The 17,064-nt window shown below is 43.5% G+C and overlaps 1 protein-coding gene across 1 annotated transcript in view; it reads right to left on the bottom strand.

Moving 5' to 3' along the window:
* Positions 1-17,064, bottom strand: part of LOC134346682 (uncharacterized) — a 75,215-nt gene that overhangs the window by 9,108 nt on the left and 49,043 nt on the right. Inside the window, exons 4-10 of the mRNA XM_063048189.1 lie at positions 14,755-14,871; positions 10,736-10,819; positions 9,207-9,332; positions 9,023-9,118; positions 6,182-6,280; positions 4,470-4,519; positions 3,547-3,595 (exon numbers count right to left, since the gene is read on the bottom strand). Of these exons, the coding sequence (XP_062904259.1) occupies positions 3,547-3,595; positions 4,470-4,519; positions 6,182-6,280; positions 9,023-9,118; positions 9,207-9,332; positions 10,736-10,819; positions 14,755-14,871 (621 nt within the window). The remainder of the gene's footprint in view (positions 1-3,546; positions 3,596-4,469; positions 4,520-6,181; positions 6,281-9,022; positions 9,119-9,206; positions 9,333-10,735; positions 10,820-14,754; positions 14,872-17,064) is intronic.

Genomic DNA, 17,064 nt, shown 5'->3' on the forward strand with positions numbered 1-17,064 from the left:
AACCTCACCCTGATCGAGGTCCTTTTCACTTGTGAATACTGAAGCAAAGTATTCATTTAGGGCCTCCCCAACCTCCTCCGCCTCCAGGTACACGTTGCCTTCTTTATCCTTTAGCAGCCCCACCTTCATCCTTGTCATCCTTCTGTTCCTCACACATGCATAGAACGCCTTGGGGTTCTCCTTAATCCTACATGCCAAGGCCTTCTCATGCCCCCTTCGAGCTCTCCCAAGTCCTTTCTTAAGCTCCTTCTTGGCTTCCCTATATTTTTCATGAGCCGCTCCTGCTTCCTGCTTCTTGTATCTAACATATGCTTCCTTCTTCCTCTTGACGAGTTGCCTCATGTGTTTCGTCAGCCACGGTTCCCTTTTCCTACCATTTTTTCCTTGTCTCAGTGGGACAAACCTATCCTGAACCCAGCACAAGTGGTCCATAAACTTCCTCCACATTACTTCTATGCTTTCACCCTTGAACATCTGTTTCCAATTTACTCTTGCTAGTTCCTGCCTCATCCCTTCAAAGGTAGCCCTTCCCCAGTTAAGCACTTTCTCATTTTGTCTGTTCTTATCCTTTGCCATAGCTATGCTGAAGCTAAGGGAGTTGTGGTTACTCTCACCAAAATGCTCCCCCACCAGGAGGTCTGCCACCTGACCAGGTTCATTACCCAGAACTAGATCCAGTATGGCCTCTCCTTTCATCGGCCGGTCCACATACTGTGTCAAGAATCCTTCTTGAACACACCTGACAAACTCAGCCCCATCTATCCCCCTTGCAGTCAGGAGGTGCCAGTCAATATGAGGGAAGTTGAAATCACCCATAACTACAACCCTGTATTTCCTGCACCATTCTAAAATCTGCCTGCTTATCTGTTCCTTGGTGTCCCGATGGCTATTTGGGGGACTATAGACTAATCCCAGCACAGTAATTGATCCCTTCCTATTTTTGACTTCCACCCACACTGACTCAGTGGGCACTCCCTTTGCAGCGTCCTCCCTTTCTATAGCCGTGATACTATCCCTGACCAGTAATGCTACCCATCCCCCCGCTTTTCTACCTCCCATCCTATTCCTTTTAAAACACCTAAACCCCGGTACCTGCATCAGCCAGTCCTGCCCTTCCTCCAGCCAAGTTTCTGTAACGGCCACAACATCGTCGTTCCACGACCTGATCCATGCTCTAAGTTCATCCCCTTTTTTCCTAATACTCCTAGAGTTGAAATAGACACAACCCCTCTAACTGGCTACATTTATCTTTTGTCCCCTGCCTGTCCTTCCTCACCAACTCAGAACACATATCATGCCCTTGTCCTTCTACCCTAATCTCTGCACTCACATTCTGATTCCACCCCCCCGCCAAACTGGTTCAAACCTTCCCCAACAGCTCCAGCAAACCCGCCCGCCAGGATATTGGTCCCTTTCCAGTTCAGGTGCAGCCCATCCTTTTTGTACAGGTCAGACCTTCTCCAGAAGAGATCCCAATGATTCAGAAGTCAATAGTCATCTCCCTGGTCTTGCTGACATCGAGTGAGAGGTTGTTGTTGTGGCACCACTGAGCCAGATTTTCAATCTCCCTCCTCTATGCTGATTCATCACTATCTTTGATTTGGCCTATAACAGTGGTGTCTGTGAACTTAAATATGGCATGGGGGTCTTTGTAATGCTATCAGGTTGGGAGGGTGTGATGTAACTACAGTTGCTGGGTAGTGTGATGCTACAAATAGATCCCATTGTTTCATCTGCTACCTATCTGCGATGTGTACTCTGAATTTGCTCTCTAGACATATACTTGGCTCATAATTAATCAGCAGTTACAAAACCTACAAAGTTCAAAATACAACAAACTGTGCAAATTGAAAAATAAATAATAACAAATAAATAAATAAGCAATAAATATTGGGAACATAAGATGAAGCATATTTGAAAGCCAGTCCATTGATTGTGGGAACATTTCAATGATGGGACAAGTGAAGTTGAGTGAAGTTAGCTTGATGGTTGAGGGGTAATAACCTGTTGAGGGGTAATGTTCCTAAACCTGGTGATGTGAGTCCTGAGGCTCCTGTACCTTTGTCCTGATGGCAGCAGTGAGAAGAGAGCGTGACTTGTTCCCTGATAACGGAAGTTCCTTTCCTGCAACAACACTCCATGTCGATGTGCTCAATGGTGGGGAGGGCTTTACCAGTGTAGGGGGTTTCGACTTTTATGTTACTGCGGAGGCTAATTAAAATGGCGTCTTTGTTATGTTAATCTGGGGAATGCGGCTTTGTTGTGTTAAACGCTCAGAAAGTTTGCGCTGGCAGTTTATTTTGGTTTAGAGTGTGATCAGAGAGTGCTATTAACCAATTGGGATAGTTGTTCTGGTTTTGGTGTATTTGTAGATACTGTATGCGCGGGGTTTTGGGGCAAAAGGCAGGAGAGCGAGACAGAGGATGGACGAGGTGCTGTGAGTCCGCTAATGGGGTCGGACCCCGAGCGGACGTTCGGCGAGGAGAGGAGACGGAGACGGACTCATGTGGAGCGTCTGGTCGACCACCGTTGTTGGTCCCAGGCGGCCGGTCGAGGTGGTCCGAGGGGGTCGCAGGGTGAAGAAGAAGGTCCTTGAGCTCCAGCGGTTTTTGTGCACGAAGAGATTGAACTTTGATAAGTGTGGCGCCTTTTATTTTCCTTTTATATTTTATTCTCTATTAATTATATAGTTGCAGTAATATCTATAAACTGTAAATCATTTAATCGTATCTGGTGTATTGTCTGTTATTTGGGCAGGGTGGGGTACCTCACACAGCATCCACACAAGCGAATTATCCGGTTTGCTGGGGCGGAGGCTGTTTCTAGACGACAGCGAGCCGAGCGACCCTGAGGGTGGCCAGGGGGGGGGGGTTGTGGGGGGGCTACACCCGTGATGGACTGGGTCATATCCACCACGTTTTGTAGGGTTTTCCATTCAAGAGCATTGTCGTTTCCCTACCAGGCTGTGATGCACCCAGTCAATATACTCTCCACAACACATCTATAGAAGTTTGTGAAAGTTTAAGATGTTGTACTCAATCTGCACAAACTCCTAAGGAAGTAGAGGTGCTGACATGCTTTATTAAAAATTGTACTTGCATGCTGGGCTGAGGGTAGATTCTCTGAAATGATAACACCATGGATTTAGAGTTACTGATCCTCTCCAACTCTGATGCCCGATGAGGACAAGCTCATGGACCTCTGCTTCCCTCCTCTTAAAGTTCATAATCATCTCTTTAGTCTTGTTGACATTGATTAAGAAGTTGCTGTTGTGACACCACTCAATCGAATGTTCAATCTCCCTCCCGTATTCTGATTCATCACCAGCTTGATACAGCCCACAACAGTGGTGCAGTTAGCAAACTTGAACATGTCATTGGAGCTGTGATTAGCCACACAGTCATTAGTGAAAAGTAAGCAGAGCAGGGTCTAACACACAGCCTTGTAGTGCTGATGGAAATTGTGGAGGAGAGGTTGTGGGCAATCCGAATCGACTAGGGTCTGCAGTTAAAAACCCACAAAATTAAACTAAAAGCAATGAATTACCTGCTGTAATCCCGATCCTTTTATTTCTTGCTTGTCCCTCATCTTCTTCCTATGGTGAATGAAATGTTTCTTAGTCCTTGCACTTAATATTTTGTTTGTCTCTGTATTTGTTTAAATAATTTACAATCATCTCCTTTCTGTGTTGCTCAAATTTAGACAGAGCAGAATGGACAAGATAAAGACAGAGAATGAAATAGAGAGTTATCAATGAAAACAGGAAGACCGGAGCTAACAACAATTTAGATTCAGAAAGAGATGTAGTATGGAAACAGACCCTTCGACCCATCGAGTCAGTGCTGACCATCCACGATCCGTTTAATGCTAATCCTGGAATTCTTTTACTCTGCTCACATTCCCAGCATCTCCCAGATTCCTCCCCTTAGCCACAGACCAGCTGCAGTTTAAAGGGACCAGTTAACCTTCCCCCTTCTCTCCCCAGGGATGTGGGGAGAAACCAGAGCACCCGGGAGAATCGCACGGTCACAGGGAGAAGGTGCAGACTCCACAGAGAGGAGACTGGAGGTCAGGAATGAATCTGGGTCACTGGAGGTGGGACACCCGTTTCACAGAAAATATCCTCAACAATAAAATAGTCAGGATGTGATGGCTGAAACAAATAAATTGGATGTAACGAACCTGCCTTGATGATTTTACCCTGGGGTTAACGTATTCTCTATCTGGGACATGTCTTTGCAACGCTATCAGCTTGGGATGATGTACATGTGTACGTGTGATGTAAATACAGTGAGTGGTGTAAAAACAATCCAGTGTTCCCTTGGGTAAGTGTCTGTGACATCATTAGCCCAGCCTAAAACACACTCTAGATTTGCCCTGTCCACCAGTGGCATTCTGAACTCATCATAATTCAGTGTCAGATCATCAGTCAAAAAACATACAACGTTGAACCAAAAGCAAATCATTACCTGTGGTGTTACTTGATGTTCTGATTCTCTGCTTGAACCTTCACCTCCTTCTAGAATGAAATAAAATGCTTCTTGGTCCTTGCATTTGTCATATGATTTATCTCATTTATTCCACTAAATATTTTAAAACTGTCTCTGATTTATTGTTGTGTTTCAGTCTGTTGGCGAGTGTCTTCCATTGTTACTTGAACAGTCAATGCTGATGGTATATCTAGCTAACAGGCCTGAGGAAGGTGCAGGTCCTGCCAGTGGAAAGGACAAAACATTCAGAAATCAAAGCACTTCACCTGCCAGGTCCTGCACAGGATTTTGGGGAGAAACTCCACCTCATCCATTATCTATTAGGAATCTGTGACAGTGGCTGCATGGAATCTCCTGGGATTGGAGAGCAGTCGTCAGGATGCCATCTCCCACCCAATCAGTGGGTAGCCTGAAGATCTCTCTTTGCATTAAGTTTCTGGCCTCTGTGCATGAAATTCCCTCAGGAGAAAATCTCTCACATCCGATGGATTTCTGGGTGTTACTTTATGTATTATTGCTCTGAGTGGATCCTCATAATTGAATATTTTTGCACCTTTGAAAAATTCCTTTGAATTTTCTTGTATTGCCCCAGGACGTGCTGCAGATGGTATAATGCTTCAGTTCACTTAATGTCCTGTTCCCAGAATTCCTGTCCTCCCATTGGAGCTTTCAGAAATTCTCACATGAACTTCCACCACTCATCCCCTTCTGAGAGTGAATCCCTGAAGTACATCCCTGCATCTCCGCTAAATCTTCTTTTTACAACCCAGAATCTGCTTCAGGTTTGGGCCATGAGACTACAAGATCCCAGGATGGTAATACATTCACAAGCATCAAGGGAGCTGCTGCACAAGGAAAGTGATCAACCCTCAGTCACACTGTCTCCTACAGACCCAGTCACTGAATGAAAACAGTCCCACGATTGATCTCCGTGGACCAGTAAGTAACTAAATCATATCCCAGCTGTAATACGTCTACCGCCCCAAAACGTCGACTGCACCTCTTCCCAGAGATGCTGCCTGGCCTGCTGCGTTCACCAGCAACTTCTATGTGTGTTGCTTGTGATAGGTCTACTTGAGATAGTGCTGGATTCTGTTGTTGGACTGAATAACAACCCATCCCACACAAAACACCAGGCATTTGGCCCTCAGTGTAAACATCAGTAATGTGTGATATGAAGGAACAGAATTCTCTCCCAAGCTTTCATCAAGTTCATCATTATGTGCTGTGTTGCTTGACATGGGAGACCATGGTCCTCCTCTCTCTATCCATGACCATGATTTTTCTTGGCAAATTTTTCTACAGGAATGGTGTGTCATTGCCATCTTCTAGGCAGTGTCTTTACACAATGGGTGGCCCAAGATATTACCAATACTCTTCATAGATTGTCTGCCTGGCGTCAGTGGACACATAACCAGGACTCGTGATACGCACCAGCTACTGATACGATCATCCACCACCTGCTCCGATGGCTTCAAGTGACCCTGGTCTGCGAGCTAAGCAGCCACTACACTTTGCCAAGTGTGCCTTGAGGCCAGCGGAGGGAAGGAGTGTTTCACACCTCCTTTGGTAAAGATGTATCTCCACCCCACCACCCATTCTTCAAGTTAGTTCTAGTTAAGTAATGCTCGAGCTGGACCCAGTGGCAAACTCTGACAGTACAACATAGCCCTTATGTAAAATATACTTACTCCACAATACTGTAAAACATGCAGAGAAGATTATAGCAACAACAGTGAACAACAGGGACAGGGTGCTCCAGGTTAGGTATGTGACATGACAACCTCGATCTGAAAAAAGTCCAAAGTCACATTTGAATTACAAGAGGAGAACCAACAAAAACTAATGTTACACTGCAGCTTAACACAGAACTCATATTTGGAATGGAATCACCAGGCCTGGCTACCAGGACTGTTGGCGAGACATTTGCTCAATATCTTAAATGAGAAGAACAAGTGATAGGCATTGGGGTGGGCAGAGGGGTGCAGATATTTAGGGAGGAAATTCCTGAATCTGCAGAGTTCAAGTCACATTTGTCTGTAGTGAGAGAATTAAACTCAGGAATGCTGAAGAGGCAAGAGGATGCAAAATGACATTTGTTAACTATGTTGGAGAGATATTTAGACAGACAGGTGTTCCTCACGGGTCAGTATTGGGACCGCAACTTTTCACCTTGTTTGTCAATGACTTTGATAATGGAATTGATGGGTTTGTGGCAAAGTTTGAGGATGACACAAAGATAGGTGGAGGAGTAGGTAGTGCTGAGGAAGCAATGTGATTGCAGCAGGACTTAAACAAACTGGAAGAATGGGCAAAAAAGTGGCCGATGGAATGCAGTGTTGGGAAATGTATGATAATGCATTTTGGTAAAACGAACAATGGTGTGGCTATTACCTAAATGGGAAGAAGGTTCAAACATAAGAAGTACAGAAGGACTTAGGAGTCCTCATGCAAGACTCCCTGAAGGTTAATTTACAGGCTGAGCCTGTCGTAAAGAAGGCAAATGCAATGTTGGCATTTATTTCAAGGGGAATAGAACATAAGAGCAAGGAGGTAATGCTGAGCCTTTATAAGACACTTGTCAGGCTGCACTTGGAGTATTGTCAACAGTTTTGGGCCATTTATCACAGAAACAATGTGTTGTCATTGGAGGGAGTCCAAGGAGGTTCACAAGGATGATTTTGGGAAAGAAAGAGTTAACACATGAGGAGGGTTTGGCAGCTTTGGCCTGCACTCACCGGGATGTAGATGAATGCAGGTATGGGAGGGGGAGAAATCTCATTCAAACCTCCTAAATGTTGAAAGGACCAGATAGAGGTGGATGTGGAGAGGATGTTTCCTATAGTGGGGGTATCCAGAACAGGAGGGAACGCAGCCTCACAATGGAGGTGAGACCATTTAGAGCACAGTTCAGGAGGATTTTTTTTTAGCCAGAGAGTAGTAAATCTGTGGAATACCCTGCCACAAACTGCAGTGGAGGTCAAGTCTGTGCATATTAAGGTGGAAGTTAATCGTTTCCTGATCGGTTACGATAGCAAAGGATATGGTGAGAAGGCAGGTGTATGGGGTTGAGTGAGATGCAGGAGGAGCCAGGATGGAATGGCAGAGCAGCCCTGATGGGCTGAATGGCTTAATTCTGCTCCTACGTCTTATGGTCTTATGGACACTTAAGGTGTGGAAGGATATGGTCCTAATGCAGCCAAATGGGATGAGTGTAGATGGTGAAAATATTGAAATGGACTTGGTGGGCTGAAGGGCATGTTTTGTGTTGTACAACTCTATAACCTGAGGAGAATCCTCCTTTTCAACCAAGGCTAAGTGTCAGAAGATCTGTGTTTACTGGATTTTCAGGCACCAGCTGTTTATAATCCACTACCATATCATTAATCATGATATGGAGCTTGACCGATCCCTCCTTCCCAGGCCTGATGAATAACATTTTGCTTTTTTCTCTTTGATTAGTGACAGGAATAGGTTAGTAATTTTCCTCATTCAGCAACTATTGTCTGGGTCGCAGAGGCTCTTGCCTCCTTGGTAGTAAATTGTTGGTTCAAGCCCAACTCCCAAGAAAGTACTGAGCTTAAAATGAGGTTCAAGCCAAGGTCTGGTCTCAGGGAAAAGACGACAGAGAAACGTTGAGAAGATTAAGAGCAGGCGGGAGAGTGAGAATAAACCAGATGGACCATTTAAGGACATACATTCTACCAGTGTAGTTCTAATGATCTACAGTGAATAACCTGATTCTATGTTAGAACACTCTACAATGACAAGATTAATTCTGACAAAGGGAATCTGATCCAGTGTCCACAGGCCAACTTTTACACATCAGCTGACGTAGCTGATTCCAGGGTGAGTGTGAGCTGTCCTTCCTTCCCCATTGACCTGTCCGGGTGTTTCAGGGACCAGTTTCAGAGAATATTTTCTGACACCTCTCCAATATTCACTCTCACTGGTTTTAGGCAAGGCCTTTCATCCAGCATTCTATAATGAGTGGAAATACTGCTGAGGATCTGCGTGTTCTCACTCTGCAACACAAGGTTGACTCAATGAGTGTGAGTAGAATAGGATCTGTGGAAAACTTTGCTTCATTGTGCCCTCTGTTTGCAATGAGGTTAACTTATTTTAATTTATTTGTTTGTAGGGTATGGTCCATCCCAAATTGCTGATGTCCCCATTGTCTCCATCCTCTCAAAGACAGTATTGAACCTCAGGAAAGTTGTACTTCTAAAATGTAGTTTCTCAACCCTATATAAAAATTCATTTACCTACTTGAATGTAATTTCCAGGCTCCCATGCCTCTCTGGACCTGTAGTCCAGAAGTTGGCTGCCTCCCTCCTGAATCTGGCAGGAGTACGGAATTAAGTAGATAAATGAGATCACTTAAATTTTCCCCAAGTCTCAGTCAGCCTGGACCAGGATGATAGCCTTTCCTGTCCTCAGTCATTCAGCTGTTTACAGTGGAGACTTCACAAAGCTGAACACAATCCATAGAACTAAAACAAAAGACATTGAGGGGCTGTTGGTAAACTCACTGCTTTGATGAATCTCCTCAGCAAGGATGACGATGGAAAAGACGAGCACAATGATGGAACTCATGATGCCACAGAAGTTAATCAAAGTTCGCAAATCTGGTAAGTGCAACAGTGGAATGGATTAGGACACTTTCAACATTTACAGATGGGATTTTTTTTCTCTTATAAATCATCTTCTCTTTACCTGTGCAGTCTATGAACTTTCTGATACACTCACAGCCCAAGTTCCAAAAGCTGATAGCCAAGCACACGTTGAAAGCCAGCAGGGCAAACACAACGACTAAAACGACGACTGGTTCAGAGGCAGCTCCTGGAGGTATGACCCACAATAAATGAAGGAATTTAAATGAGCATAATGCACAACCATTCACCAATACTCCCTCACACTTTATAAAGATCATCTCTAGTTGCGTCTGACAGGTCCTTGAGAAAATGGTGATGGACTGTCCAGAAAGACACAAAGATTGACACATGATCAGGGTGTTTAAGCCCCTGAACCTGCTATGCACAGAATGAGTGTATGTCTGTTCCTTACCTGACTCCACACACATCTTCCTATCCCTTCATACCTTTACTCAAAACTCCACCAATCGCCATTGAACGCTAACAGCTGATCTTCCTTTAGGAACTGATCTATCCAATACCTCTGGCATCTCAAATTCAAGTTCAGTTTATTGTCATCTCTCTCCCTTCCTTACCTTCACTCTGAAATCTTAGCTCTAGTTTTGTTTGGCTCTGCATCTCTGGTCTCAGACTCCCAAACGAATAGAAATACTTGCTTCCAATCTACCTGACAATTTCCCCATAATGTATTAATGTATCAAATATCCCCAAAGTTAACAACTAATTATGTGTTGTATTGGATCATAATTTGGCTCCTTGAACTCAGTTATCATTTTGTTTACTTTGTGTTTCTATCCAATGAATGATCTCCAGAAACATAAGACCACAGCAGCAGAATTAGGCCATTCAGCCCATTGAGTACGCTCTGCAATTTCAGCATGGCTGAGGTATTATCCCTCTCAACCATAATATTCTTCTGCCTTCTCCCTGTAATCTTTGACACCCTTACTAATCAAGAACCTATCAAACTACGCTTTAAATACACCCAATGAGTTGGCCTCCACAGATTCATCACCCTCCTCCTCAAATCTGTTCCAAATGGATGTCCGTCTATTTTGAGGCTGTCCCCTCTAATCCTAGATTCCTCCCACTATGGAAACATCCTCTCCACATACACTCTATCTATGCCCTTCAATATTTAACAGGTTTCAATGAGAACCCCCTCACTTACAGTCCTCCAGGGGTGACGATGCAGCACGTTATGTAGCTATACCATAACTCCGATAGTGAGAATGGAGTTGATGTGTAAAGCGAGCCATGATCTTACTGAATGGTGGAGTGCATTCGGAGGACACCTCTACTTCCAACATAACAGCCTCTTAACTCTGCCACTGGAAGAATAGCTCAGTCCGATTTTCCATTCTGGACCCAGTTACCAACATTGCAGTTCCTGACACAGCAAATGTGATTAGCTTCAAAGTGTTGCTGAAAGTGCAACGGTGGGTTGGTCCATATCACAGAGGCTGACCTCCCCCACTGTGGGCTGAGTGAGAATAACAACACTGTAATGATAAAATTACACATTTCCGCTTTCCTCCTTGCCCGAACTGATCAGTTTCATGTCAATAATGAATAATATTTAGCACATACCTTTTATTCCAATCCGGAAAATGAGGGCAATAGAGATGGTAGCTAGAGACAGATCATTACATATAAACAGGGGCTTTTGTGATCCTGTAGAGAAATGCAGACACTTGTTAGAATACTTGGAACCCTCTCAATGATGCATTACAGAGAGAAGGTGAACAGCCCACCTTGCAAAGGACAAGGTCCTGGGTAACTGTACTAGTTTGTGGAGTTAAGAGCACATTATATTAGTTATGGATCAGTACAACCTCTTAAGCAAAAGACTGCATCTTAAAGGTGAGGGTACTGGAGGTCTGGACGCTCACTGTCATCAGGAGCAGGAGGAGAGCACAAAGGAGAAGCTCTCTAAGTGTGGTAAAGTTTACAAAGTGCAGTGGATAGTGCTTTACACATTGCAATGCAAGCACTTGCTGATCTGGATTCAATTCTTGCCACTCCCCGGAAGGAGCTTGCATGTTCTCCATGGGACCATGTGGATTTCCTCCTGGTGCTCTGTTTTCCTCTCACATCCCATGTACGGTTAGGGTCAGTGAGTTGTTGGCATTGGAAGCATGGTGATGCTTGAGGAATGCCCCAAGCACATCGCAAGTAATGACCCAAATGGCACATTTCACTGTCTGTTTCGATTTTCTAAAGCTAATCTTAACTTCTTTATCTTGCACTGCCAATAAAACACCCCACATCCAACTTGTGCACATCAAGGAATGAAACAAAGATTCCTTGTGCATATCCCTGGCAGTGTCAGCCTGTTGGGAATTATCCACTCTAATGCATACCTGTGTTATTCTGATTTTTTTTCTGGGGAATTATGCTTATTGGAGTTCAAAGTCAAGTTTATTGTCAGATGCACAAGTACACATATGCACAGGTGTAAGAAAAACTTTCTGCAGCATGACAGGTACACAGTATCAGATAACCAGCTGTTCTTAAACGTGGTTGTGTAGTGATGGTATTGGTTTATTATGGTCACATGTACCAAGATACAGTCAAATGCTGGTCTTGTATACTGTTCATTCAGATCAGATCATTACACAGTGCATTGAGGGAGAGTAAATGAATAACAAAGTGTAAAATCTGTGGAGAGAGTGCAGTGAAGTTAAACAATAAGGTATAAGATTACAACAAGCTAGGTTATGAGGTCAAGAGTCCATATTATCAGACAAGAGGTCTGTTCAGGTGACAGATAACAATGGGATAGAAGCTATCCTTGAGTTTGGTGTTACTTACTTTCAGGATTTTGTATTTTCTGCCCAATGGGAGAGGGGAGAAGAGAGAACGTGGTTCTGGGAATGGGGCATGAAGTGAACAGAAGGATCTATTCCATCTACAGCACCTCAGGGGCAATCGAAAAAAATTCAAAGGAAGGCCTCAAAAATATTCAATTTTAAGGATCTGCTCAGATCATGAATGCATAAATTAACTCCCAGAAATCCATGGATAAGAGAGGTTTTTTCTTGAAGGTGGAGCTGTAGTCAAGAAATAATACTGTCAAGCAAGTAATCATCTTAGTTGCTCTCTTGAGATTGTAAGACGCTGATGGACACTGTTAAGATGGCATGCTGCAAGTCTGAGTCACTGGTTTATTGGCAAACAGCAGAGTGGGCTGCGTAATCTTGGTCACAGCGAGGACTGGGCCTCAAGTTAGTGCTAGTGGTCTAATATGGCATCCACGCCAGAGTTGTGTTGTTGCATGGAAACAGGATCTTAGGCCTAACTTGTCCATGATGACCAAGCTGCCCACCTAAGCAGGTCCCACTTACCTGCAATTGTCCATATCCCCCTAAACCTTTCCTATCCATTTACCTGCCCAGATGTCTTTTAAATGTTGTTATTGTACCTGTCTCAACTAATCTCTCTGGTAGCTGGTTCCACATATCCATCACCTTCTGTGTGAATGCCCTTTGATCCCTTTATATCAGGAGTTCCCAACCTGGGGTTCATGATCGCTCAATTAATGACAGGGGTTCATGGCATAAAAAAGGTTGGGAACAACTGCATTATGCAGTTCTTCTGTTACACTAAAACTAAGCCCTCAAATATTTGGTGCATTCACTCTATCTATTCCTCCCATAATTTTATATGCCTTTGAGATCACCCTTCAGTACCCTATATTCCATGGATTAAAGTCCTAGCCTGCCCAATTACTCTCTATAATACAGGCCCTCAGGGTCTGGCAATACTCTCGTAACACCCTGGAGTTCCAGTATCTGCAGACTTGCTTGTGTTTATGACTGACACTCTCATAAATCCACTCTGCATTTTTGTTATATTTCAGATTTCTGGAATTTGCAGTTTTTAATTTGCTTTTGAGAAGTGGCTACAGACCACTCCTCGTGGATGTATTTCACCCATGAGACACTCACTTGGAGTGAATAGGGTTGAGAGCCTCAGGTTCCAAGGGGTGAACATTGCCAATACCCTGTGTAATGCCCTGGTTACGATTTCTTCTTCTAATACTGTAGACTATTTCCTTTCGTAGTTTACTGTACAAGCAATACATCTTGCTGGTAGAATGTTTTAGTTTTGGCTAAAGATAAGGAACAATGATGTTCAATGTAGGAGTCTTGAGAGAACAAATCAGGAGAAGGTTCTAGAGAGAGCTGGGTAGAGAGAGATTTGTGATGGATACTAGTGGGGTTTGAGGACTTTTTGGTGCAAGATGAAGAGAAGATTGGGAGAGATAGCTGTTGGATTTGATCCCATGGGAAGATGTGAATGCGAGGAGTGCTTTATGAAATGAAGAAGTCCAAGATGGGAAGCTCTATAGTGATTGGTGATGAGAATTTAGCAGCGTGAATAATAGTCATACCCAACTTTTAGACAATCCAAGTGCCAACATTCTGTGCACATTTAGACTGGATTAATTGTAATGGATGCTGTTATTTTTTTTTCTTTTCTTTCTCTTAATAACTGCTTGATCAAGCTGAAATTAGTAAATACAATTCTTTACAATTTATGCTGTGTACGATCTGTTATTTTTTGCCAACTGATAATTGCGTATGGGCAGCATTTACACAGCATTTGCTCAAATCGAGGTTTCTTCAATCAGAATATCACTATGTTCCTGTTTGGTTAAACCCCAAATCATACTGATCCTAGACGTACATTGATTATGAAAGGTGGCCTTCTCACCACTGAGTAACGAGGCTGTTAGCAGAGCTGGCTAACAAGCCAAGATTGTATACGAGCCCAGTGAGAGGGCTACGCCTGTCCTGGTCCAACCATATAGCGTATATGACCCGCAAGTTTGCCAATCCCTCTCTATTTCCTCAGAAGGCTAAAGAAATTTGCCATGTCACCTTTGACCCTCACCATTGCTTCAATGCACCATAGAAAACATTCTACCCAGATACCTCACATCTTCCATGGCAACTGCTCTGTCCAAGACTGCAAGAAACTGCTGTGGGTTGTAGACAGAGCTCAGCACGTCACAGAAAGCAGCCTCCCTTCCATGGACTTTCTCAACACTTAAACTGGCCAGCATAATCAGTAACCCTATCCACCCTGACCATTCTCTCTTCTGTCTACTAAAAGCTTACAACAAAAGGTCAAGGACAGTTTCTATCCTGCAATAATAAGACAATTGAATATTTCCCTGGGACAATAAGATGGAATGTTGACTTACAGCCTACCTCATTACAACCTTGCCCCTTATTGTTCACCTGTACCACACAACCTCTGTAGCTGTCACATGTTATTCTTCATTCTGTTATTGTTTTATCCTGTATGACCTCAATGCACCATGTAATGATTTGATCTGTATGAACTGTCTGCAAGGCGAGCTCTTTGCCATATCCATGAAAATGTGACAACAATAAACCAGTTCCAATTCCAATATCACTCAACTGTGAGATGGAGTTCACTTAGCAATGATGGGAAAAAATAAACAGATGATTACTTCCTATATAGTTTTGGAATGCAATGAAAATCCCACAACCATACATTTGCTGAAAAATTTAAATTGGTCAGACTAATTTAATTGGTTACCCCTGGGTGTATAAGAACAGAGATTTAACACCTACCCTCTTTCAATTCTCTGCTGAAATAGTACAGTATAATCAATCCGGTTAATGATACTGTGGAAGATATTATTCCAGTAATCGATGATACCAGAATGATAATATCTGCCAGAAGAAGACCTGCAATGAAAAAAGTTTCCATGTTAGAAAAATAAAGGGATTTCCAGAGAAGATGACCACATTGCTTGTTGTAACAATCTAACTGCCTGAAGTCCTTCAAATTTCCACCTGTTAGATCAAGCTCACACAGCACTTGAAGCTTATGCTTTCCAATTTTTCCAAAAATATTCATTTGCAGTCTAGGCACATCTGCAAGAACACCATTTATTTCCCATCACTCGAGCTCTTCCTGGTGGTGAGTCCTGGAATCCTTACGGTGGTGGTTAGGCTGCTAAGATTCTCAGGAGTTGATGTTGTACTTATCTAGGTCCATGAGAGTATTCCATCCCACTCCTGACTTCAACCCTGTAGATGGTCAAAAGGCATTGGGATGTCTTGTAGCTGCAGACCTTATGCACAGATCCAGTCGAGTGTCTGTCCAGTGGTGACTTTAGGCAGACTGATTGTGGGTGACCCACAGTGGTAATGCAATTGATTGTCAAGGGTAGATGGTCTGATTCTCTCTTGTTGGTGATTAACATTGTCCAGCTCTTTTTCAGCATGAGGCTTGCCATGCCTCATGAGCCTGTTGAATTAATTGAGGATGTGATAAAGGATATTGGTGAAGCTAGAGCAGTGGATGTAGTGTATATGGATTTTAGTGAGGCATTTGATAAGGTTCCCCATGTTAGGCTCATTCAGAAAGTCAGGAGAAATGGGATCTAGGTGAACTTGACCGTGTAGAATGCTGGGGAAGCTCAATGGGAAGGAGTAAACGGGCAGAGATCCTTTGTCAGGACTCTTATTTGTGTAGATTCAGAATTGGCTTGCCCAGAGGGTGGTTGTAGATGGAACATATTCTGCCTGGTGGACAGTAAGCAGTGGTACTTTCCAGGGATCTGTTACAGAGTCACAGAGCCATAGAACACCACAGCACAAAAACAGACCCTTTGGCCCATCTGCTCCATACTGATCTATTAAAGCCCCAGTTACATTGAATTGCACCTGGACCATAGCCCTCCATACCCCTACCATCCACGTACTGATCAGAATTTCTCTTAAATGTTGAAATCAAACTCACATCCATCACTTCTGCTGGTGGCTTGTTCCACACTCCCACCTCCTCTAAGTGGAAAAGTTCCCCCTCATGGGATTCCTCTTCACCTTGTTTGCTTTCAATTAACCTCTAGATTTCCTTCTTAAGTGTTCTCTTGCATTTCTTATACTCCTCCAGTACCTTATGTTCTCTTTCCTACCCATACCTGCTATGCATCTCCTTCTTGTTCTTACCCAGGGACTCAATACACATCTCTTGAAAAGCTGTTATCCTTGCCTTATATTCTGACAAGAACGTACACACTGTACTTTCAAAATTTCTTTTTTGAAGGTCTCCCACTTACCAAGTATGCCTTTGCCAGAAAACCAACTGTCCCATTCCACACTTGCCAGATCCTTTCTGATACCATCAAAATCAGCCTTTCTCCAATTTCGAATCTCACCCTGAGGACCAGACCTATCCTCTTCCATAACTACTTTGAAATTAATAGCATTATGATCACTAGATGACTTCTTGCAGCAGTCTGCAACCTCTCTACAAGTTTGCTCCTCTAAATCCCACGGTCTGTGGTCTATAATACGTACAATCCCATTAACATGGTCATCCCATTTCTATTTCTCAGTTCCAACCATATAATATCAGTAAACAATCTCTCCAATCTGTCTTGTTTGAGAACTATCATGATACTTTGTCTGACCAGTAATGCCACTCCTCCCCCTTTAAGCTCTCCCGCTCCATCACACCTAAAGCAATCAAACTTTGCAGCTAATGGCTACAATCTCATAATTCCATGTGCTGATCCATGTCCCAAGCTCATTCACCTTTCCTACAATATTCCTCGCATTGAAATATACGCAACTCAGAACATTAGTCCCACCATGCTCGACCTTTTGATTCCTGACTTTGCATGTCGGCTTAACAACATCTTTCTCCACAACTACTCCATTATCTCTTCTGGTGCTCTGGTTCTACCCCCTGCAACTCCAGTTACACCCTCCATTCCCCTCGCCATGTAGCACCAGTAAACCTTTCTACAAGGATATTAGACCCCTTCATTTCAAGTGAATCATGTCCCTTCTGTACAGTTCCCACCTTCTCTGGAAGAGAGCCCAATGATCCAACAATCTGAAGCTCTCCCTCTGCACCATCTCCATAGC

Source organism: Mobula hypostoma, chromosome 5, assembly GCF_963921235.1.
Source record: "Mobula hypostoma chromosome 5, sMobHyp1.1, whole genome shotgun sequence".
NCBI classification, from domain to species: domain Eukaryota; kingdom Metazoa; phylum Chordata; class Chondrichthyes; order Myliobatiformes; family Myliobatidae; genus Mobula; species Mobula hypostoma.